This window comes from Tiliqua scincoides, chromosome 1 (assembly GCF_035046505.1).
Source record: "Tiliqua scincoides isolate rTilSci1 chromosome 1, rTilSci1.hap2, whole genome shotgun sequence".
In the NCBI taxonomy this organism is placed as follows: Eukaryota; Metazoa; Chordata; class Lepidosauria; order Squamata; family Scincidae; genus Tiliqua; species Tiliqua scincoides.
In genome coordinates, this window is record NC_089821.1 from 258197413 (window position 1) to 258223243 (window position 25831).

The 25831-nt window shown below is 45.8% G+C and overlaps 1 protein-coding gene across 1 annotated transcript in view; it reads left to right on the forward strand.

Moving 5' to 3' along the window:
• Nucleotides 1–25831, forward strand: part of PKDCC (protein kinase domain containing, cytoplasmic) — a 64638-nt gene that overhangs the window by 27342 nt on the left and 11465 nt on the right. Inside the window, exons 4-5 of the mRNA XM_066622748.1 lie at nucleotides 7963–8042; nucleotides 8981–9088. Coding sequence (XP_066478845.1) covers nucleotides 7963–8042; nucleotides 8981–9088 — 188 coding nt within the window. The remainder of the gene's footprint in view (nucleotides 1–7962; nucleotides 8043–8980; nucleotides 9089–25831) is intronic.

Consider the following 25831-nt stretch of genomic DNA (forward strand, 5'->3'; position numbering starts at 1 on the left):
CTACCACATTTTCCAGACTCACAAAGAGAGTCTGGTCCAACAAGAAACTGGTCCAATGGATCAAGGAACATACCAAGATCCAGGTCTACAGAGCTTGCATCTTGAGAACACTTCTGTACTGCAGCGAGTCATGGACTCTTTGCTCACAACAGGAGGTTGAACGCTTTCCATATGCGCTGCCTCCGACGCATCCTCGGTATCACCTGGCAGGACAAAGTTCCAAACAACACAGTCCTGGAACGAGCTGGAATCCCCAGCATGTATACACTGCTGAAACAGAGATGCCTGCGTTTGCTTGGTCATGTCGTGAGAATGGGTGATGGTCGAATCCCAAAGGATCTCCTCTATGGAGAACTCGTGCAGGGAAAGCGCCCTACGGGTAGACCACAGCTGCAATACAAGGATATCTGCAAGAGGCATCTGAAAGCCTTAGGAATGAACCTCAACAGATGGGAAACCTTGGCCTCTGAGCGATCTGCTTGGAGGCAGGCTGTGCAGCATGGTCTCTTCCAGTTTGAAGAAACACTTGGCCAACAGACTGAGGCGAAGAGGCAAAGAAGGAAGGCCCATAGCCAGGAAGACAGACCAGGGACAGACTGCACTTGCTCCCGGTGTGGAAGGGATTGTCACTCCCGAATTGGCCTTTTTAGCCACACTAGACGCTGTGCCAGAACCACCGTTCAGAGCGCAATACCATAGTCTTTCGAGACTGAAGCTTGCCAACAAGTGATCTATGCAAAGAAAAACGTTTTTCATTACTTATCAGTGCAGATATAGCAGCATCCCTTGAATTTTTATATTTGTTATTAATGAGCTCATGACCTAATATTTATGTCTCATGCTTCTGTTTATACTGAGCCTGAACTGTCTACCTTGTTAAAAGGAACTCTGAAAGAGAGTAGATGGGCTCTAATAATCTGGAGGAATTCAAAGAGGCAATGGAATTACACACCCTTTAATAAATCATGCCATGATGATTTAAGTATACTGACATTAATTTTTGCTGACTTCCTTAAAGGTGCTGACATTTTTGAGAGTTGAGGTGCTATTTCCACTTAAAGATTTAATTTGTGATAAAAAGCTAATTTCTAATAGGATCTAATTATGATAGAAAGCTCTGAATTCAGAATCCCTTCTGAAAACAAAGATACAAGGATTCTAGGCTAAGCTGTACTCCTTCCTCTGCTAATCTTGCACTAATGACTGGAGATGCAAGTATCTTGTAGTCTTTTGTGTTCTCCCTGAGACATCTGCTGTGAGATACAGGAAGCTGGACTAGATGGGCCCTGGGTCTGATCTAGCAAGGCTGTTCTTATGATAACCATTGTTATTTCTGAGAGTTAAAAGTGGTTGGAAAGAGTGATTGTTACTCATGGTGTATTCATCCTACTTTTGCCACTGGCAAACAGATTCTGCAGCTTTTGTACTGACTCAAGGCCTCTTTAACAGCAAGACCAAAGGAGCAATGAACTCCATGGGAAGCAAATTGCTGCTCAAACTGTTTTCAAAACTCTTAAATCTCATATTCTGCCTGCAGCCTAAATCACCAATGATACAGTCAGAAAAGTGGGTATTTCCAGAGATAATATGTGGAAGGCAGCCACTGGTCTGACCCAGGTCAGCATTTTAGAAAGTAAGGACTTGTAATTTGCAATGAAATGAAATGAGGAATATCATGTGCTCTGGAACAAGCATTGCCTTTTAAAACAGTGCTATTGGGCCACCATAACCTAACTGTACCTGACTTTTTGATGGTATGCACATTTTAGGAAACATCAAACATTATAAGATCATAAGAACAGCCCCACTGGATCAGGCCATAGGCCCATCTAGTCCAGCTTCCTATATCTCACAGCAGCCCAACACATGCTCCAGGGAGCACACCAGATACAAGAGACCTCATCCTGGTGGCCTCCCTTGCATCTGGCCTTCTGACATAGCCCATTTCTAAAATCAGGAGATTGCACATACACATCATGGCTTGTAACCCGTAATGGATTTTTCCTCCAGAAACTTGTCCAATCCCATTTTAAAGGTGTCCAGGCCAGATCCACAGACTGACCACACGCTGAGTAAAGAAATATTTTCTCTTGTCTGTTCTAACTCTCCCAACACTCAATTTTAGTGGATGTCCCCTGGTTCTGGTGTTATGTGAGAATGCAAAGAGCATCTCTCTATCCACTCTGTCCATCCCCTGCAGAATTTTGTATGTCTCAATCATGTCCCCCCTCAGGTGCAACATTTTTGCAATGTTTTGCAACATTGGATCATTTTAGTTATTTGCAAACTTACGTACCACCTTCCTCCATGTATCAAAACCTGATGCCCAAGGCAGTTTACCACACATGCACACGCGCTGGGAGAGAGTATAAAACATGTCATAAACAGAAAACATGAAAACAGTGGCCATAAGCATAAAGCATATGTTCTGTATGTATGCTGAGTCCATGAAAGCACAGAAACACCACAGAATATTATATTGGCCACTGAAGCAACTTCATAAGACTTTCTGCTTTTGTTTCTGTTTTAAGGCAAAAACATCGTGTTTCTAGTCCCTGTGATTGCAAGGATAAGCTTGGTGGGTATTAAGAATGGTGAAAACTCAGAAGTCAGAGGAGTTCTAAATAAGAGTTCCAATGGCCAGGAGGCAGGCTTCAGAGTTCTGTAGTGCACCTTTACTCTTCCTTATGACTTTCAGGAAACAGAATAAATGATGTGACGTAAGCCATGCAAGTTTGCTTAATTTACATAATTTATACAGGTTGCAGAATTAACATTTCTTGTTGCAGAATCACGGTTGTGATTTTCATCTCTGTTTGTTTTAATGCTGAGTACACAGCCCTGCCTTCACCACTTTCTGCTGAAGAAGTAAAAATATTAGTGACTTGGCTTGAGTAAAAAAGCAAGTTTTTTTTTTATTTTTCTCCGTGTTTTAAATTTTTTTTAAAGGATAGGAGATTTAAAGCTTCTTTCACATTTATTTCTTAAAGAAACCTGACTATGCACAACAGATGCTTTGCAAACAGGCAAGATCTATGGGGTTTTGCAGCAGATCTCTACTTTAATAAAATATTTACTAGGCCAGTACAAATGGTGCTGTGTAAAGCATCTCTGTCTAAGCTCCACCAAGCTGCTGTGTGAATATAACTCTGATGGCTGCATATTTAATTATAGAATATGATTCTTAATTCCTGCATAGCTCAGTGACTTGTAAGGTACTAGAATGTTATAATTCACAATGATGTTCAGCAATCAATCTCAAAAGGTATTGAGAACAAAACGGCTAATATTATAATGCCGTTGTACAAATCGATGGTAAGGCCACATCTGGAGTATTGTGTCCAGTTCTGGTCGCCACATCTCAAAAAAGACATAGTGTTGGCATCCTTCAGTCTCGGAAGACTATGGTGTCACGCTCTGAATGGTGGTTCTGGAACAGAGTGTCCTCTCCAGTGCGCGAAGCCTGGGTAAAGTAGGTATGGAGGATAGGCTGTTACCCATGCAGCAAATCCCCCCTCTCCACGTCGCTGAAATGGTCCAATGGAAAGGCAGAGGCCAATACGGTTGGTTCCAGTGGTGTCGCAGGAGTTGCCAGAACGTGACTGTGTTCAGCCATGAACTGCCTCAGGGACTCCGGCTCCGGATTTTGCCTCAAGGTTGACTCCTGAAGCCTTTTCCATAACTGGATGTAGCCACAAGGCAGTGGAGGTTTGGGATCAGAGTTTTCCTTCTCTCAGATGAGCTGCCTTCCCAGGCTGACGAGTCCCATCTACCCGGTGGCTGTTTAGTTGCCTCTTATGACAAGTACAGCCAAACTGAGGGCCTATTCTTATCCCCAGCCCCCAGGGGATAAGACATATGTCTTTAAAAAAGACATAGCGGAAATGGAAAAGGTGCAAAAGAGAGCGACTAAGATGATTACAGGGCTGGGGCACCTTCCTTATGAAGAAAGGCATTTGGGCCTCTTCAGCCTAGAAAAGAGATGCCTGAAGGGGGACATGATTGAGACATACAAAATTATGCATGGGAAGGATAAAGTGGATAGAGAGATGCTCTTTACACTTTCACATAACACCAGAACCAGGGGACATCCACTAAAATTGAGTGTTGGGAGGGTTAGGATAGACAAAAGAAATTATTTCTTTACTCAGCGTGTGGTCAGTCTGTGGAACTCCTTGCCGCAGGATGTGATGACAGCATCTGGCCTAGATGCCTTTAAAAGGGGATTGGACAAGTTTCTGGAGGAAAAATCCATTATGGGTTACAAGCCATGATGTGTATGTGCAACCTCCTGATTTTAGAAATGGGCTATGTCAGAATGCCAGATGCAAGGGAGGGCGTTCTCTAAAGTGCTACCTGTTCCACGCGCAGGGCCAGCTAGGCAGGCGGAGATCAGGGGTCTCAGTGCGTGGATGAGACGGTGGTGTAGGGAGGAGGGGTTGAGATTCGTTAGGCACTGGGGAACGTTTTGGGACAAGCGGGGCCTGTACAAGAGGGACGGGCTCCATTTGAACCAGAATGGAACCAGACTGCTGGCGCATAACATTAAAAAGGTGGCAGAGCAGCTTTTAAACTGATCCCTGGGGGAAGGCCGACAGGAGCCGAGGGGCATCCGGTTCGGGACTCCTCATCCCTATGGGATGAGGATGGGGAGGTTAGAGAACAACAAGACAAAGGCAGGGTAGGAGAAGAAATTGGGAAAGGTAGGGTGATGGGATGTGATAGACGGTTTGGCACAATGAGAGGATGCGGGGACAAAGAAGCGAATAAGCAGCCCATCCTGGGGCATTCCGTGTATAAATGCTTTTATGCGAATGCCCGAAGTCTACGAGCAAAGGTGGGAGAACTGGAATGTCTGGTGACAAGGGAAAATATTGACATAGTGGGCATAACGGAAACCTGGTGGAATGCGGAGAATCAGTGGGATACCGCAATCCCGGGCTATAAACTCTTCAGGAGGGACAGGCAGGGGCGTGTTGGAGGTGGGGTGGCCCTTTATGTTAAGGAAGGGATAGAATCCAGCAAAGTAGAGATTGAAGGTGGGTCCGACTCCACCGTAGAATCTCTGTGGGTTAAATTACCAGGCTTGTGCAGCGATGTAATACTGGGGGCGTGCTATCGTCCTCCAGACCAGAAATCTGATGGGGACCTTGAAATGAGGAAACAGATCAGGGAGGTGACAAGGAAGGACAGGGTTGTAATCATGGGGGACTTCAATTATCCTCATATTGACTGGGTCAATTTGTGTTCTGGTCACGATAAGGAAACCGGATTTCTTGACGTGCTAAATGACTGTGGCTTAGATCAGCAAGTCACGGAGCCCACCAGAGGACAGGTGACTCTGGATTTAATTTTGTGCGGTACGCAGGACCTGGTTAGAGATGTAAACGTTACTGAGCCAGTGAGGAACAGTGATCATGCTGCGATCCGTTTTGACGTGCACGTTGGGGGAAGAATACCAGGCAAATCTCTAACAAAAACCCTTGACTTCCGACGGGCGGACTTCCCTCAAATGAGGAGGCTGGTTAGAAGGAGGTTGAAAGGGAGGGTAAAAAGAGTCCAGTCTCTCCAGAGTGCATGGAGGCTGCTTAAAACAACAGTAATAGAGGCCCAGCAGACGTGTATACCGCAAAGAAAGAAGGGTTCCACTAAATCCAGGAGGGTGCCCGCATGGCTAACCAGCCAAGTTAGAGAGGCTGTGAAGGGCAAGGAAGCTTCCTTCCGTAAATGGAAGTCTTGCCCTAATGAAGAGAATAAAAAGGAACATAAACTGTGGCAAAAGAAATGTAAGAAGGTGATAGGGGAGGCCAAGCGAGACTATGAGGAACGCATGACCAGCAACATTAAGGGGAATAATAAAAGCTTCTTCAAATATGTTAGAAGCAGGAAACCCGCCAGAGAAGCGGTTGGCCCTCTGGATGGTGAGGGAGGGAAAGGGGAGATAAAAGGAGACTTAGAGATGGCAGAGAAATTAAATGAGTTCTTTGCATCTGTCTTCACGGCAGAAGACCTCGGGCAGATACCGCTGCCCGAACGGCCCCTCCTAACCGAGGAGTTAAGTCAGATAGAGGTTAAAAGAGAAGATGTTTCAGACCTCATTGATAAATTAAAGATCAATAAGTCACCGGGCCCTGATGGCATCCACCCAAGAGTTATTAAGGAATTGAAGAATGAAGTTGCAGATCTCTTGACTAAGGTATGCAACTTGTCCCTCAAAATGGCCACGGTACCAGAAGATTGGAGAATAGCAAATGTCACGCCTATTTTTAAAAAGGGAAAGAGGGGGGACCTGGGAAACTATAGGCCGGTCAGCCTAACATCCATTCCGGGTAAGATGGTGGAATGCCTCATCAAAGATAGGATCTCAAAACACATAGACGAACAGGCCTTGCTGAGGGAGAGTCAGCATGGCTTCTGTAAGGGTAAGTCTTGCCTCACCAACCTTATAGAATTCTTTGAAAAGGTCAACAGGCATGTGGATGCGGGAGAACCCATGGACATTATATATCTGGACTTTCAGAAGGCGTTTGACACGGTCCCTCACCAAAGACTACTGAAAAAACTCCACAGTCAGGGAATTAGAGGACAGGTCCTCTTGTGGATTGAGAACTGGTTGGAGGCCAGGAAGCAGAGAGTGGGTGTCAATGGGCAATTTTCACAATGGAGAGAGGTGAAAAGCGGTGTGCCCCAAGGATCTGTCCTGGGACCGGTGCTTTTCAACCTCTTCATAAATGACCTGGAGACAGGGTTGAGCAGTGAAGTGGCTAAGTTTGCAGACGACACCAAACTTTTCCGAGTGGTAAAGACCAGAAGTGATTGTGAGGAGCTCCAGAAGGATCTCTCCAGACTGGCAGAATGGGCAGCAAAATGGCAGATGCGTTTCAATGTCAGTAAGTGTAAAGTCATGCACATTGGGGCAAAAAATCAAAACTTTAGATATTGGCTGATGGGTTCTGAGCTGTCTGTGACAGATCAGGAGAGAGATCTTGGGGTGGTGGTGGACAGGTCGATGAAAGTGTCGACCCAATGTGCGGCGGCAGTGAAGAAGGCCAATTCTATGCTTGGGATCATTAGGAAGGGTATTGAGAACAAAACGGTTAGTATTATAATGCCGTTGTACAAATCGATGGTAAGGCCACACCTGGAGTATTGTGTCCAGTTCTGGTCGCCGCATCTCAAAAAAGACATAGTGGAAATGGAAAAGGTGCAAAAGAGAGCGACTAAGATGATTATGGGGCTGGGGCACCTTCCTTATGAGGAAAGGCTACGGCGTTTGGGCCTCTTCAGCCTAGAAAAGAGATGCTTGAGGGGGGGGCATGATTGAGACATACAAAATTATGCAGGGGATGGACAGAGTGGATAGGGAGATGCTCTTTACACTCTCACATAATACCAGAACCAGGGGACATCCACTAAAATTGAGTGTTGGGCGGGTTAGGACAGACAAAAGAAAATATTTCTTTACTCAGCGCATGGTCGGTCTGTGGAACTCCTTGCCACAGGATGTGGTGCTGGGGTCTAGCCTAGACGCCTTTAAAAGGGGATTGGACAAGTTTCTGGAGGAAAAATCCATTATGGGGTACAAGCCATGATGTGTATGCGCAACCTCCTGATTTGAGGAATGGGTTAAGTCAGAATGCCAGATGTAGGGGAGGGCACCAGGATGAGGTCTCTTGTTATCTGGTGTGCTCCCTGGGGCATTTGGTGGGCTGCTGTGAGATACAGGAAGCTGGACTAGATGGGCCTATGGCCTGATCCAGTGGGGCTGTTCTTATGTTCTTATGTTCACCAGGATGAGGTCTCTTGTTATCTGGTGTGCTCCCTGGGGCATTCAGTGGGCCGCTGTGAGATACAGGAAGCTGGACTAGATAGGCCTATGGCCTGATCCAGTGGGGCTGTTCTTCTGTTCTTATGTTCAGTCACCAAATTCTCAAGTATTTGATCAGTTTCATTTCTTTTTAGGTTTTTCTTTACTTATCTTCTGCCCCACAGTGCCCCTTCATCCTTGAGACCATTGCTGAATACAATCGTCAATGCTACAGGTAAACCAATGCCATTGATAGATCTTTCTGTGTGTCACTTTTCTTTTCTTTTTAAAAATCTGATTGCATGCCATAGTGATTGCATTTTGAATGTGTGGGATTTGGGTTGTAAAATTGTAACATATTATGGATGCAATCCTCTATACACTTACCTGGGAGTAAGTCCTTTTGATTGCATCTTGGGAGTAAGTCCCCTTTCTGAGAGTGATTTTACACAGAAGACACACCCATTCCATGGACTTAAAATGCTCTTCAAAGTACAGCTGGTTTGACCAAGGCTGCAATCCTAAACTTGCTTATTAAGTAGTAGGCTCAGTTGGACAGATTGGAATGCAGTTCTAAATCTGTCCAACATTGTACATGGATTGCATTGTAAATCTATTACAGCCCAATCCTATCCCCTGCCTATAGCATGCAGTGCCACCAACTGCATGCATTGGGATGTGGGGGGGGGGGTAACTAGATGGCTAAGGAGAGGTAAGTAAAGTAGTAAATAGCTGGTGTAAGTCTGAAGGCGGACAGGGGGTGTATATGGCTGGGAAAAGGGGGATAGAATCTTAGTGTGTAGTGCTGTTGTATCCTCCCCATCTCACCCCAAGCTACCCCCGGTTTGACCCATTCCCTGCCCTGATCCTCCCTGAAGCCATCTCTGCTGCCACCTTACCTGCTCCAGCATCGAATAGCAAGTTCTGCTGCCATAAGCCCTGGAGAGGATTGGGGCTTTAGTAACTTTGCAAGAAGATACTGGGGGCATTCAGAAATGCCTTTTATTCATTTCATCAGCCATCATATCTGTACATTTGGGGCCTGTTCTTGTATACATCTCCCCAATAGCCCCTACAACCATTACATCTCCCTCTTTATTAGCCTCTGTTGCTGCTGCCCCAGATCCAGGATTGCTTGTTGTACAAACCATTATTTTCTTTTTCTACTTCCAGGAGAACTTCAGTGGGGAATAGATGAAACAGCTGCTCACCTTGAAAGAGTTTTGCATTTATACAAGAGTGGCATGTACCTTCAGAACACTACATGGACTCCAAGATCTGGTAAAATTTTGCTTTTTAGAAGTGTAATAAATTTGTCCATTAAACTGAACAGGAGAGCAGAACTGAGGGTGCGACAATGTCGTGGGGGAACTGGAAGGTCCAAAACTGTGTACCTTAGCATCCACAGATGCCGAGCCTGCATCTCATAGGACCTCCAGGGTGCAACCAGAAGCCACTTCTGGTCATATCTGGAAGGTATTTTGAGGCCCATTGCCCACTCTATGGGCCTCGCTGTGCCTCTAAACACCTCCAGGACATGACCAAAAGTCAAGGATGTGAACTGGAAGTGGCTTCTGGTCTTGTCCTGGAGACCTTTTGAGGAGGAGGGGAGGCTGTGAAGTGAGCCAAAGGCCTTGAAGTGGCCCTAATATAAGTGTGGTGTCATGACCCTTCACCCGCACATACTCCAGCATCTGTGGATTTTGGTATCTGCAGGGGTTCCTGGAACAGATCCCCCGCGGATACATAGGGCCCACTGAACATGCATTTCTAGGCACTGAGAAATTGATCAAAGAGACCTGAAGAATATGGGGAGAGATAGTATGACTGTGGGTCTAACAATGCAGTCCTATCTATATTTACTAGGAAGCAAATGCTATTTTGTTCAAGCTTACTCCCTCATAAGTATGGTTAGGATTGTGGCTGAAGAGTACACTTTAGGCTTGTAAGGTTTACTTGTTTTTTAGAATCCTGAGATCCACCAACCAGAGGCAGGTGCAGAATTGTAGGGGTTGGAGCCAAATGCAAAATGGCAGTTCATGGGGTGGTGCAAATTAACTGATGTATCTAGGGCCATAGGTAGCCTTCCTTGCTCAGTGGAATGTCTCGTGCGTTAATCAGAAATCAGTGACTTCCTCAGAAAGTATAAGGCAACTGGTGTGACTCTGGGGTGCTTGTATTGACTCAGTACAATTAAAAGAAAACTCATTAGATTAACTATAGAGAGAATAAAACAAGCCAATAATCATTAGAAGTCAGTGAACACCTTCCCAAATGCAGTATCCTCAGTCTCCACAGTAATATGACAGGGCCAGGAGTAAACCATTTCTCATGGGTGTTCCACAGGCATGGCACCATCGAGGAACCCAATTTGTGTGCAGGGCCTCCTGCCTTCCCCATGGGGCCCTGCCACTCACCATCCAGCCACAGCGACAGCAGCCATAGCTCATCCCAGTGCTAATATTGCTATACACAAAGCACAGCGCCGAATCATAGTTGGTGGTTGATGTCACTGCCATCTGCTTCTAGAAGGCCAATTTTGGGCCAAACAGATGCTGGGGCAGGTGGGAGGGCCGAAACAGCACTCCACGTGCTGGGCTTCATCATGAACAATTCCATGCTGGGGCAGTAGCGGTGGTAGTGTAGGGCCCCTGCAATGTGTGGGTCCCAATTTGGCAAAATTGTCCTAAGGCCAGCCCTGCTAGTATGTCACTACCAACCAAACAGCAGAAGGAAATGGAGACCAAGAGGGCCTCTTTGACCCGAGTACAGTCCCAGCTCTGATTGCTAGGTTTAAACCTCCAGTCAAGCTAAGAGTGAGATTCCAGAGCCTTTACTGGGTCCCTGTTCCTCAGTCCTCTGCTACCTCACAGCTTGGGTAGGAGACAGGCTTCTAAGTAGAGAGGTCTTCTCCAGGGCAAATCTTCTTAGTAAGAAACTGGCAGAAAGACTGGTGCAGGTGTTCATTTAACTTTCTAATTTTCAGGTTTTCCTCACAAACTTTGCTGAGTGACAGCTGTCAGCACAGCCAAATTATTTTCAGCAACACAATCTGTCTTTTGTTGAGAGAGTGCCAGGATACTGGAAACTCTTCTGGGGTATCTGCTGAATTCAGATTTAATTGCGCTATTAGAATAATTCATGGTTGTGCAGAACTCCCAAAAGGAAATGGGGCATTGGCCTGTTGCGATGGAGCAGGGCTACATTGGTGTGAGACTGCATACATACAGCATACATTAGTTGCCGAGAAAGAAAAACAAATGGCAAGATGTAATACCAGCCAGGTGTAATTGAGCACCCCCTCTGTTTGGGCAGTGAGTGGGGTTCATCTTGTTTAGGAATAATTTCTGTGGCTCTCACCCAATGACCAGGAGAGGCTGGGCTGTAAATCAAACCAGAAAAGAAGTGTTATTTGCCTTTAAGTTGTACCCCGGCCAACCTCAGGGAAGAAGGATGTGTTATTTGTAAACATGGAAGTGCACAGAGTAGGGGAGGAGCCTGCTGTGAAGCTGCCCGATGTGGAAAATGAAATACATGGACCTTTGCTCCCATCCAACATAAGTAATAACCAGTTATAAGACTGGATTGCATTTTTTTAAGCTGAAAGGAGCACTTAAAATGTTGGTATTGGGTTTGCCTTATTTAATGGCTGACGCATTGGAGCCAGTGAAGACTGTGCTGCATCCTATCGGGGAAGTTGGAAGACTTGGAAGGTTGGCAGGCTCTTTGAGGTGAGGGGACATTCAACCCCTTGCTCCCAGGGTAAGCCCCAGCAGCCGCAACAGGTCTACCCGAACCTGTGCGAACGAAATAGCTAGCACAAGTCCAAGTACGTAGATCCATGCTGGCAGAGCAGGCCTTGGAAGGGGATAGGATACCATGTGTGCAGCTGTCGGCGATCCTACCCCGGATCCTACCCATTTTTTAGAAATGGGCTATTTCAGATGCAAGGGAGGGCACCAGGATGCAGGTCTCTTGTTATCTGGTGTGCTCCCTGGGACATTTGGTGGGCCACTGTGAGATACAGGAAGCTGAACTAGATGGGCCTATGGCCTGATCCAGCGGGGCTGTTCTTATGTTCTTACCCCCTCCTGGGCCCAGTCTGCCCACCCCTTCCCTGCTGCCAGTGCTATGCACCACTGTGCCAGCACACCCGCTGCTTAGGATTGTGCCATTAGAATTCTCAGATCTCCATTCATTGCTGCCTAGAATTCTGCCTACTCTTTCATATGTAACTGGAGAATTTGCACATGCAGGCTGCCCCCATTCATTTCAATGGAGGGAGCCAAACTGCCTGAGCAAAGCAATGCCCAGGTGGATCTTCCTTTTCTGTCTAAATGAATTAGTGTGACATTATGGATGGAGAGCTCCAGAATGCCTCGCAAGAAATAGCTGAATTGAAATAAGAGCAAGTATATTGGAAACCTTCTCTGTAGGATGTGCAAAATGACTTTTCTTTCAGCCCTGTTCCCTGTGAAAGAGCCTGATAATTGGATCTAAGCTATCTCCAGAAAGAGAGAGCCCTTTTTCACAAATGGTTTCTGACAGGGAGGTGGTACCAACAGTTCATAGAAAAACATCTCCATGGAAGTTCTTGTCAGCCTGAGCCTTCCCATAAATAAACGTTAACAAGATAAACCTTGGTCATGTTACAGAAGGACTTGGGTCTTAAACTTTCACTGTGCTTTGACTGTAAAACTTTTTATAGTGCCATAAATTATATTTGACTTTGGACTTTGCTTTAGTGACAAAGAAACAAAGCGTGTGCGTGTGTGTGGCTTTTAATAGTCCTGTGTGTTTTCTCTAATCGTAAATCACCCCTTTATTAAAGTTGGATCTCTGGATGCTGTGCTCTCTGAAATGACACTGTGTTCAGAAATACTTTGAGGAGTTATTAGGATACGCTTGAGCTAAAAGTACTTGGGTGCCTTGCAGAGGTGCTCAGAAAGTCTTCTCTTGAAGTGATTTTTTGTTATGTGTTGCACAATATCCATGTGCAGTGTAGTTCAGTCCTATGCACACATATTTGGAGTTGATCCCCATTAAGTTCAATGGGGCAGCCTTCCAAGTAAGTGTGCACAGAATTATGTCATATTCATATTCTATTTAATAATAATAATACGTAGTCTTACTGCCCCAGTATCATTGGATGAAATGTGGTAATTTCAAAATAAGTAAAATTGGAATCATAAGGGTCAGTAGTCTACTGATCAGCCTTAGAGGCCTGCAGCTAGAAATTCCACTGTCTTTATCTTTTTAGAGCAATGATTCCCAAACTTTTTAGCAACAGGACCCACTTTTTAAAAACAATCTATCAGGATCCACCTAGCTTTACCAGACTTTTAAAAAAAAGGATATCTAGAAATAAAAATTTGTGAGTAATAATAACCAGAAAAAAGACCCATTTATCTCATTTATCTCAAACATTTATCTCTCTATATTTACACATTCTTGCAAACTGCAGAAGCTGAACTCTTTACAGGGTAATTAGCAGCTACAGAATCTGATTCTTGAATAGCCTCAGGGTTTGAGGTAATTAGTTATCTGATCTTTGCATCACCCTTTGGTGACCCACCAAAAATTGGGTCATGACCCACCAGTGGGTCCTGATCCACAGTTTGGGAACCACTGCTCTGGAGAGACTTGTAACTTGTCACATGCCATGTATTGTTCTGTTAGTGTCAGAGGAAGAATATAGAAGTGAACTAAAAGATGACTGTTAGGTTTGCTTGGTAGTTTCAGTAATCACTTAGGGAGCCAGCCACGGCCTTGTAATACTTTCCATGGGGATAGGAAAGATTCCAGAAATTATGCAAGATAGATCACAGTTAATCTCATTTTTCATCAGAGAACTGTGGAAGGCTACTAGACTCATGTCTAATACTCTGTCAGAATGGTTCTCAACATGGGCCATATATCCCCACCAGGGGCCATACCATACCTGTACAGGGGCCACATGGAAAGAATTGAACCATTAGAGGGCCACAGTAAGTTTCTGAAGATCTGACTTTTTTGAACTCTTCAAACTTTCTTCACTTAAATCTAATCTAGAATTTAATGTCAGAATAGCCCAGCTGGGTGTTTTGTGTTTTTTTAACATATACTTTTTTCCCCTCTCTGGTCCATGAGGTCCCTTAAAGAATCTAATGTGGCCCACATCCTGAAAAGTTTGGAGACCCCTGCCCTGGGCCACTGATCACAAAGACTGCAGGCACTGCTCTTTTGTCTCTCTTCCCTTGCAGAACTCAAGGTAGATTTTGTTGGAATTCCACAAGGTATCCCATCCAGGCCTTAATCAGACTAGAGCTGCCTAGCTTCAGGAAGGTGGCAGCATCCTTTGTCTTCAGATCATGCCCTGGGACGCTAGGATAAGGCTACTCGGAGCAATACAGGGCATGACTCTAGAAAAATAATAATAATAATAAGGAAAATAGTGTGGGTTGGACATCCAAACAAAGTATAACAGTAAAATGGAAAAAGCGTTTAGTACAGTAAACTTATTAGGAGCTGAATGAATGTTTGTGAAGGACAAGTGTGCTTTTGAAAGTCGAGTCCTTAAATTCAGATTCTTGTTCTGCTGAGCTTAACTCCAGACACAACCGAGTTCTGTGACAGCGTGATCTTATACAAATAAATTCTAATAATTACCCCTCCCACCACCACCCTCATATTCTGCCCTTGAAATTTCATTTTGCCCTTACTAGGGACAGGAGATGGAGAGAATAAAGAGATTACTTTGTCAAGGATGCATGTTGCTACTGCAGCTGTGTCCCCAAACCATGGTATATTGGCAGGTGATAACTAGAAAAAAAGAGCCTGGGCAGTTTTCCAGCTGGTAGCTGCAGTCAGGAGGAAAAAAAAATACATAATCTGGCTGTTGCGGCTGAAATAAATGGTCATTAGAACTGATTAAAGTCAGATTGAGGGTGACTCAGGCAAGTTAAAAGGAGGAAACCGCAGCCTGTTTCACCTAATTTATATTATGTTGTAGCCCTGGAGTTTATTTAGGTAGACTGAGTCTTGAGTAAAGCGGGCACGCCCGTTGGTTCCAGCTGGTGGAGGTAGGCTTTGGAACAAAAGTGGCCACCCAGTAAGGTTGCTTTCATTGCTATGCACAGTGCTGGGTTATGGGACAGTGACTCAATTGGACAGGATTCTAATCTCATACTTGCTACCCATCCAGTTCCCATGGAGCATTCAGTTTAGTGACATGTGGCTTATTGGGACTGTACAGTCTAGAAAAAAAGGCACCGGAGCGGGGTCATGTTTGAGACATATAAAATAATGCATGGGATTGATCGAGGGAAGTTCTGATCCCTCTTGCACAACACCAGAACCAGGGGACATCCACTGAAGTTGACTGGCAGGGGAGCTAGAACAGACAAAAAGAAATATTTCTTTACCCAGTGTGTCATTTGTGGAACTCCTTGCCACAGGGTGTTGTGGTGGCACCTCACCTAGATGCCTTTAAAAGGCGATCAGACAGATTTGTGGAGGAAAAGTCAATCACAGGATACAAGCCATGAGGAGTAGATGCAGCCTCTGGGATTTAGAACTAGCCTATCTCTAAATGCCAGATGCAAGGAAATGGCAACAGGTATCTTGTTTTCTTATGTGCTCCCTGAGGCATCTGGTGGGCCACTGTGAGATACAGGAAGCTGGACCTGATGGGCCCTTAGCCTGATCCTGTAGGGCAGTCTTTCTCAAACTGTGGGTCAGGACCCACTAGGTGTGTCGCAAGCCCATTTCAGGTGAGTCCCCATTCATTTCAATATTTTATTTTTTAATATATTAGACTTGATGCTACCATGGTATGTGACTGCATTTGCGGAACTGTTACAAACCTGTAGTTTTAACGAGCTACTATGTAGATTCTTTTAACAATGACAGTAAATGGAACTTACTCCTGGGTAAGTGTGGGTAGGATTGCAGCCCAGGAGTATTAAACATTTTCCTGTTTGATGATGTAACTTCCGGTCATGACATCACTTCCGGCGGGCCCAGACAGATTCGCATTCTAAAAAGTGGGTCCTGATGCTAAATGTGTGAGAATCACTGCAGTGGGGATCTTATGTTCTTATAGAACAGATAGAGGGGACCCTGGCAGAGCAGTTGTTTATTTGCATTTAGAGATGGGTGAGCTTCACCCAGCTGGATTCAGGTTGGGACTGGTAAGTATGAGTAAAGTGGCGAATGCAGTTCTCATTTCCACCTGAGGGTTCTAAACGTGTTTATAATTGCACCCACTCATGAGTCCCCAAACACCTTATTATGGTGCTTGCTGCAAAAGCAACTGCTATTTTGGTAGTGGCAGGGAGGGAAGGAGGGAGAAACTTGGGGTCTCTCTTTTTCTTCCCCCCTCCTCACTTTATCTCTTCTCCCCCGTGAAATGTAATTTTTCTGGGGCTCCTTCTGACTGTGTCAGGTGTCTCTGATAAAACTGCATTTTCCAGTATTCCAAGTTCCAGGGAGAAGGGACAAAGAGAGGAGTAAGGAAGGAGCAGTATCACTGTCTCTTATTGACATTGAAACTTTGTTGGCAACCTTCAGTCTCGAAAGACTATGGTACCGCGCTCTGAAAGGTGGTTCTGGAACAGCGTCTAGTGTGGCTGAAAAGGCCAATCCGGGAGTGACAATCCCTTTCACACTGGGAGCAAGTGCAGTCTGTCCCTGGTCTGTCTCCCTGGCTATGGGCCTTCCTTCTTTGCCTCTTTGCCTCAGTCTGTTGGCCAAGTGTCTCTTCAAACTGGGAAAGGCCATGCTGCACAGCCTGCCTCCAAGCGGGCCGCTCAGAGGCATGTGAAAAAGAGATTAGATGGCAGATTCAGAATGGTTTGTTTGCCCAGTGACACAGTTTTCTCCATGTTCAAAAGGTTGCTTTGAGATTCAGTGACACTGCAATCCTAGGCACACTTTCCTGGGAGTAAGGCTCATTGAACACAGTAGGACTTACTTCTGAGTAAACATGCATAGGATTATGTTGTTAACAGGTTTTGAGAAACTGTGTCCTAGAATTGTCAGGAAGGAGGATTCTAGCCTAACCTAATTTTTTAAGGGCCATTTCCCACATTATGTGTCAGTACTCCCAAGTTTGTTACTGAGTGTATACTCGGTAGGGAACTGCAGTCATTCCTGTGGCTTTAGAGCCCAATCTTGAGCTCTTAGTGCTGGCCCTACGCTGGCTCTGAGTGACACAAACGTGCTTTAAGGCACGCCCATGATGCTCACTGCCAGCTCAGCACTGGCGCTGGGTCAGCACCAGTCTGTGCTGAGCCCAGCGCCAGTCGGAAGCCCACTGCACGCTGCCTGGAGCAAGGGACCAGCTCTGGGTGGCAGGGAGGTTAGTCGGGGCAGGGAGGGAGACAGGACCAGCAAAGCTTTGCTCTGCTGAACCAGAAACCGGCCAGATCCTGAAACTGCTGGACCTATATCCTGTCCAACCCGGGGCCTCTCAACTCTGCGCAGGCAAAATTTCTGGCACAGACTTGAGTAGCCCGATTGTGGGGCCTGCTCCTTTACCTGGGGGAAGGAGACGAATGTTCCCTTCCCCCAAGGAGATGCCAGTGGCTGTTCTTTACTATGGGGGGAACATTCAAATATGTGAATCCCCATCTGTAGTCTGAAGTGGTAAAGTCCAAGATGGGTTGTACCATGTGATATATTTTGGATTCTGTAAGCTCAGCTCTCTGTTAGCCCTGATTGTTTTCTCAATGCGGGCAGCCCTTGGCTGTTGAAAGGTCTGCTCGAGATTGTCGGAATATGGTCTGGTGCAGTAAACATTTTAATATTCCTTTTGATCTTTAGAAGAATAGTACCAAATTGAAAGAAAGAAACAGTTTGACCTATGATGTTGCCACAGTTTGATGAACACTTTGTAATCCTAGTACACAACAGTACAATGGTAGCCTTGATGTGTGCTGCGTCAAACTTTGTGTGTCTGTAGGTGAACGTGTAAATTTATTGCCACCACTATAGTATTAGACAAGTTATTTATAGGTTTTAAACACCATTAGTCTGGAAATTGAGCAGAACTTTGACCTTTTTATGATGTGATTTATGATGTGAGTCTTCAAATTCCCTGGACTCGATTTAAGCAGGTTTCAGGTTTTGAAAATACAAAAAAAACGAGAACTCAAAACCCACCCAAAACCCTGCATGAAACCAGTCTAGAATCAAGGGAAGTGTTACTAGGTTCTATCTAAGGAAATTGAATGGAAATAAGATGTGAATCACCAAATGGAATCCTGTTGCCTAATGGAGTTGCTGGTCTTGAATATGACTGCTCTTTAGAGGTCCAAACACAGAAATCGCCATTGTCGTCATTTATGCAATGTGTCCCGAATATTCAAATCAGATTACCTAAATTACCTGAGGCTTACATTCCAATCCTATTAGGCTAGTTACAACAACTAGCGATCTACTGTCAGAACAGACCATACAACCTGCTGTCAGAACATGGGTGCCTTATTGCAGCCTTTCAAGCACATTCTCAGGCAAGGCACACTCTTTCCTCGTTCACAGGTGAAATGCGGGTGCAGATGTGTCTTGCTCTTGGCCCTGCTACTAGTGGTAGGAGGGAACATTCCTACCTACGGTCCTTCTAGTCATGTGCAGCATCTTTTGCCAGCACATTAACAGTTGGATTGGGGCCATAGCCTCTGTCAGAAAAAAAATGACTTCCAACTGTGATAACAGGTGTGTTTCCCTCCTTCACACACACACACACACACACACACACACACACACACACACACACACACACGCCTGAAAATTGGAATGCCTGCCAGTAGTCCAGTATTTTATAGAATCAATTTCCATATGCTTACCTCCTAAGTCATAGAAAACTCAATGTCAGGAAGAAGGTTATTGTCTAGTCCCTGATGTGCTAGTTTTTGTTATTTATGAATGTGTCCCCCCCCCCCCCGAAAAAAGCCCAATCATAGGTTTAGCAGCTTCTCTGCTTTCTGTGAGAGCTAGGTCTAAGAACTCCTGGTCAGAAGAGGGTGTGTGTGTGTGTGTGTGTGTGTGTGTGTGTGTGTGTGAGAGAGAGAGAGAGAGAGATTTTGCTGGCTATGAGCCTGCCTCCTATCATAGATTTGGCAAAGAAATACAAACAGCTTCGCTGAAGGATAATGCTAGATTTGGAAGAAACTGCACATGGGAAGCACTCGTGCCATATCCCCAGGGTCATTGGGGAGAAGCTCTTTCAAAGCTTGATTTAGCTCTCCCCCACAGTCTTTGGCTGTGGTAACAACCTGGAAGTGAGTAGGAAATATTTGTTGTGGTGGGAGGGGAGCTTTTTTAAATTCTGTGATGGGCCAATCCGTGTCCTCATTTGTCTGTTGAGAGTCTGTTCCTGCTGCCACTCCAACACATCTCCTTTTATTGCTTTTGCAGTCCCCTGTCCCCCCCCAACACAGTGTTCCAATTCAATTCTGCATACTTGTTCACCAGAAAAGCCACAGTAGTCTCCCGTGATGAAGACAGAGAGGAACTCATCCCATAGGCTTTTGGGGATCTTTATGGGTTGAGGGAAGTTCTTGGTTTTAATGGGTCTAATTCTTAAGAAGCCATTACAACCATCATCTCATTCTCTTTGTTTAATAGTTTGCATCCATCTGTGCCGTGTGTCAAGGCTTCTAGCATGTGATGACGGGTTTATGGATCCCCCGGGCCTTATCTTCCAGCCTGTGTAGCTCATTTCAGGGTGTGTGTGTGTGTGTTTCTTCCATTGGTTGGCCTGAGCACTTGTTGCTCTCTGCAGTTCCGCTCCAGCGAGACAAAGTGAAATAGAGCACAAATAACGCAGCATTTTCATCCGCCACTGGCTGTTCTGCCAATTGTCAGCCAGTGTGGTCCAGTTGACAGAGTCCTGGACTTTAACCCAAGTTCAAATTGTAGCCCAGCCATGAACACAGTGGGTGGTCATGGACACAACATTCTTTCTTTGCCTTCTCCAGGTCTGTGAAATAGGAAGGATCATGGCCTATCGCAGGAAGTTGATGTGGAAATAAATAAGGCAGGGCAAGTACATTATGTGTTGCTAGGGTTGTGCTCTCCCCACTTCCTTGAGCAGTGGGGCATTCCAGGGGCATTGTTGAAGGATTGGTTTTTTGGGGGGAGAGACTATTAGGGACTTAGACAAGCAGAGCAAGCATAATTAGAGCATATGGTCATACCTACAAGCAGAGCATAATTAGAGGCATATGGTCATACCTACCCAGCAGAAGATCCCCTCCTCATAGTAACTTGAGCAGCAACTTCAGCTAGAAATGCTCACCTCTCTTCCTCTGTCTTTGTGTACCTCAAATTGCTGACTGTTCTTTCTCTCGTTCACATACCTTACCCCTTTTCTCAGCTAGAAAGCAGTTGCGTTCCCCAAGCGCTGTTGGGATCTCATTCCAGAACATAGAGAGGTTTCCTCTGCTATCAGGAGACCATCTCCTAACCATTAACTCTCACTGATGAAACATCAGGGACCATCCTGGACAACTGACAATCTTCCTAACAAAGAAATGGTTGGCCAGCTGCCATAATAATGTAACGTGTAACAACATGAGAAATTTATGTGAAAGAGCTGAAGGAAGGATCTAGCTCAGCAATTTCCAAGCTTTTTCATCTCATGGCGCACTGAGAGTTGTGCCATGTCAAGTCACACCATCAGTTTTGTCAGGGCACCAAACCGCCTTGACCAATTGTCAAGGCACATTATCAGTTTCTGACAATTGACAAGGTACACCACACTGCTGGCCAGGGGCTCACATCCCCCAGTTACCCTAGTAATATATGCCTCTCTCAAACTCCCTTGGCACATCTGCAGTCCAGTCACGACACATCAATGTGCCGTGGCACACTGGTTGAAAATTGCTGTTCTAACTTCTTTTAAGAACATAAGAAGAGCCCCCTGGATCAGGCCAAAGGCCCATCTTGTCCAACTTCCTGTATCTCAGAGTAGCCCACCAGATGCCTCAGGGAGTACTCAAGACAACATTATACCTGTATCTTGTTTCCACTCCCTTGCATATGACATTCAGATACATTCTTGCCTTCCAACTTTTGGGCTGTTCTCCTGACTTGAAGTCCACCCCACATTCCCCATTACTTCACATATAACTAAAGGACAGACAAGAAAGGTGCAGGTGTTTTAACTGTTGTTGGCATCCTTCAGTCTAGAAAGACTATGGTGTCACACTCTGAATGGTGGTTCTGGAACAGTGTCCTCTCCAGAGCGCGAAGCCTGGGTAAAGTAGGTATGGAGGATAGGCTGTTACCCATGCAGCAAATCCCCTCTCTCCACGTCGCTGAAATGGTCCAATGGAAAGGCAGAGGCCAATACGGTTGATTCCAGCGGCGTCGCAGGAGTTGCCAGAACATGACTGTGTTCAGCCATGAACTGCCTCAGGGACTCCAGCTCCAGATTTTGCCTCGAGGTTGACTCCTGAAGCCTTTTCCATAACTGGATGTAGCCACAAGGCAGTGGAGGTTTGGGATCAGAGTTTTCCTTCTCTCAGATGAGCTGCCTTCCCAGGTGTTTTAACTACACCCATTTAAATCTAATTCTTAAATGCAGACAAACTCCAAGCTTCATACTGACATGATGAACTGTAGATCTGAACGCCTTACATTGTACTTATTATTTATATTGTATTTGCTTCCTTACTCAATTTTTATATTACTTTTCCAAGGGATTCTAGAGGTTTACAGAACAATCATAAGGATAGCAATAATAAACAGATGTTCAAATTGAATCTGTAAACACTAGCATAGCAGCATTAAAATCAAAATAAACAGCGGGCGTTAGAAAGAAACAGTCACAGATTAAGGAAGACTGCCAGCAAAAATGTTTTTAGCTTCTGAAGAACCGCAAGTATCGGGATTTGATGGGTTACTTTGGAAAGAGAGTTCCAAGATGGTGGAGTCACCACCAAAAAGGCTTCTTGTGCCTGTCAACTGACAGCCCAATCCTATGGGCTTATTATTCTAGCAGAACATGTGTTATGCTGGCATAATGTGCTTTGTGGCTGTCGCAAATGTGACACCCACTGGAATGCATGGCCTGCCTACCACTACAAGTGGTGGGATCTGTGCAAGCATGGAGCAGGCCTTCTTGCTGGAGCAGGTAAGGCAGCACAGAGGTCAAGAGGAGGCAGGGAGGGGGTGGAATGGGGCAAGGAGGTGGGCAGAATGGGGAGGAGGTAGGCCAGAGATGGGTTGATAGGGCCCAGGAAGGGGGCGGGTTTGGCACCCACCAAATTTTAACCCACTTTCTGATCCTGATCCACTTTCATGGGTCAACATGGACTTGCACCAGATCTCACTGACGCAGGTCTGAGTTGACCCATGCCGGCTGCTGGGGCTTACCCCAGGACAAAGGAACAAATGTTCCCATGCCCGGAGGAGGCCTCAACACGCTGAAACTGTCCTGTAGGATACAGCAGCTCCCTTATGAGTATCTCCGGATTGATAGGCTACAATCCTATGCCCACTTACCTGTGAGTAAGGGCACAATCCTAACCAAGTCTACTCAGAAGTAAGTCCTATTTTGTTCAATGGGGCTTACTCTCAGGAAAGTGTGATTAGAATTTCAGCCTAAGTCTCATTAAACTCTGCTGAACTTAGATCTGAGTCAACATGCATATATTGTACTGCCAATCTATTGGCTCCAGATTTGAAAACTAGACATGAAATGGTGGTGCTGGGCACCCAGGGGTCCCTGCTTTGCACTCTAAGCAAACGCTAAATTGCAAATTACAACGTTAACCTAGAATTAGAAATTGCACTTTAATGCAGCCTGGAAATTTGCAACCAATCCACCATTGTCCCGTTGTGACTAGACTAGGGGTGCCCAAACCCACTTGCGGCCCTCGAGGCCTCTCAATGTGGTCCTCAGGGATCCCCCAGTCTCCAATGAGCCTCTGGCCCTGTGGAGATTTGTTGGAGCCCACACTGGCCCAACGCAACCGCTTTCAGCGTGAGGGCAACTGTTTGACCTCTCACATGAGCTGTGGGATGAGGGCTCCCTCCACTGCTTGTTGTTTCACGTCTGTGATGCAGTAGCAGCAGCAAAGGAAAGGCCAGCCTTGCTTTGTGCAAGGCCTTTTATAGGCCTTGAGCTATTGCAAGACCTTCATTCATTCATATAAGTTCATTTTTAATATATTCACTTTTGTAAACTTATGTAAATTTATTCAAATTTTAAATGTAAATTAATTCTTTCCCCCTCCCCGGCCCCTGACACAGTGTCAGAGAGACGATGTGGCCCTCCTGCCAAAAACTTTGGACACCCCTGGACTAGACCATCAAAGCTTCAGTCAATGAATGGCCAAAATTTGTGAATGTCACTAATTTCACATGTGAATGCTAATAAGTCCAGATGAATGTTGCAAATGCTCCCCAAAAGATCTATTTCCCCATATCTATTTCCCTGTTCTTTATCTTTGGGAGACCCATAAAGAACTTCCAAATTTACTGAGGTGACTATCAGCATTCACTGAGTTTTGGGACATTTCATGGAATTTGCCTCTCCCTTTTGGGGGGGGGGGTTCAGAAGTTCAGCTGATACTTATTTCCCTCTAACTGGTCACTGCCTCCCTCATGGAGAAGGAATGTCACATGCCTTTCCCCACAGGGTTCCCATTAAACCGGTCGGTAAAGGCAAGAAGGATAACAACCGTTGAAGCTGGTGACTGTTCCAAGTTCTGTGCCAGTATTGGGGATTTGCCAAAAGCCACTCGAAACAGAGGCCCTGTGTCCTGCCAGACAGAGGCCCTTCTCGCTGTCCCGCCGTGGTTCTCCTCAAGCCTCTCTCTGTCAAACTGAAGCTTTACCAACCCGTCATGTTCAGTGACTTCCCATCTCAGGACCCAATTAGTCGCCGTCGCCTTCCTCCTCTGTGTATATTTGTGTGTGCCTTGCCTTAACATTTACTAAATATGTTATGACATAGTATTTACATTAGTCCAGAGCCTGGAGACCTTTGGAGACCTCTGTGGCTTCCGGGCGCTAGGCATTTGACAGATGGGGCTGTGCTGCATACCTCTGTGAGCTGCCAAGAGTGGAAAGATTTACTTTATTTGCCCGAACCGTTTCACGGGAACAGGACACGTTAGGTAATATTACAAGAGCTTTATTTAGACCCCTGAATTCACTGGGGCTGTGTGGTGAGTTACAGGCAGTCTATCTCTGGTCATGACATTTCTGAGCATGGGTGGGTGAGTAGAGGCCCTTGCGAGCTGAAAGCCAGGATTTAGACAACCCAGGAAGCCAAATGCTGCCAGTTGGCAGCAAGATATTACACAAACGGAGCTTATTTGAAAGGTGGAATCAGTTGTATAATAGACAGCCCAAGCTGAGGCAGTCCAGTGGAGCTTACTCCCAGGTGTGCGTAGGATGGTGCTCTCATAAAACCAAACTCCATCCATGAGCAGTTTGTTGGAGACAGTGTAACCCATGAACATGTGTGACAAATGCAAAGACTCCATGTCCTGGCAGTGCTCAAATTATGAGGGAAATAGTCTTTGTGTAGTGGCTCCATGAAAGCCACAAGCTCCACCCCTTGATTCCCACAAGTTCTAAACAAATCACCCCCCCCCCAGTCCTTCTAAATACAGGAGCTAAAGAGGGTAATAAAAAAGCTGCCTCCCCATGTAATTTGAGTACTGCTCCCAGGTCCTATAAGCAGCCATGGGAGGTAGCCATTATGTTGGAAGCAGGCAAGGGAGGGGCTGCCACAACGGTAGAGCCTCTTTCTTGCATACAAGCAGTTCAGTCCCTGGCATCTCCAGGTGAAGCTCACAAAAACCCCTGGAGAGCCACTGCCTGTCAGGGCAGACCAGTTGTTCTTTCCTGTTTCCTTTTCTGCTTCTCAGTGCATCTCGTGAGGCTTGGCACCAAGCTGATGGTGAAGCGGAAGAAGGAAGCGCCAGGAGACCAATCATGTGCAGTGAAGTGAATGGCTGGGGAGGCATTTGCCGTGATATGGTGCTGCAAGGCATTCTGGGGGCGGGGGGCTACCTGGAAGCCGCAGTGCCTGTGCAATCACAGAAGAGGCTGGGTTCTCGCTGTTGCAGCAGCTCTAGTCTCTCCCTGTATAGTAACAAGCACATGCCTGTTATTATACAAGGGGAGACTAGAGTTGCGGCAGATGGGAGCTCAGCATTCCCAGTGATTGCTCAACCACTCAGAAACTGGGTGGAGCATGTGGTCAATCACAGGGAATCACATTGCGTACATGGTCCACTCAGTTTCTGAGTGGCTGGCGATAAAGGAGAGGCTGAGCTGTCATCTTCCACAGCTGAGTGTAGGATCAGCAAAAGCTCCGCCTCCCCTGTAACTGTGCAACCCTTCAGAAAGTGGGTGGAGTGTGCATGCAATTCACAGGGGAAGCGGAGGCTATTTTCCTTGGAACGTGACAGGTGAGGCTCTACTTCCCCTGCCTCCCCTGTACATCCCTGCAGGAGACAGGCTACCAACCAACGGCCAATGGTTCATGGACCAGCAACCAGTCCAACAGACCGCACTCGGAGTAACATTGACGCAGATGATCTTGAGCAAAGTGATCTTGGATTTGATATAAGGCAGCTTCATACGTTCTTTTCCATTTTACTTGACCTTTTCCGTTTTACTTGGTGTGATGCTGATTTGTGACAAGCAAATCCATCCATACCTGGTAAAAGTAGGCATTTTCACACCATCTCTGAAGTGTGTCCCAGCATGTATTTCTACTATGTCAGAGTATGCTAGGCACTCTGTAACCAGCAATGCAACCTCTTTTTATTTTATTACGGATTAGGCCCAGAAAATGTTGTAATAGCACCATACTGCTATAGCTGTGCCCCTTGTGTGTAAGTGCCCAGCTTTCTCAGCTGGAGTTGAGCACATCAGGTCCCCTGACCCTCACTTGATGTGGCTTTGAACCATTCTTACTGTGATTCTGGGAAGGAATTGCTTCTCTTCCCTCCCCCCATAGCTCATCTTTGGAGAAATCCCACCTCCTTTGTACAGGTATTTTTTAATATATATTTT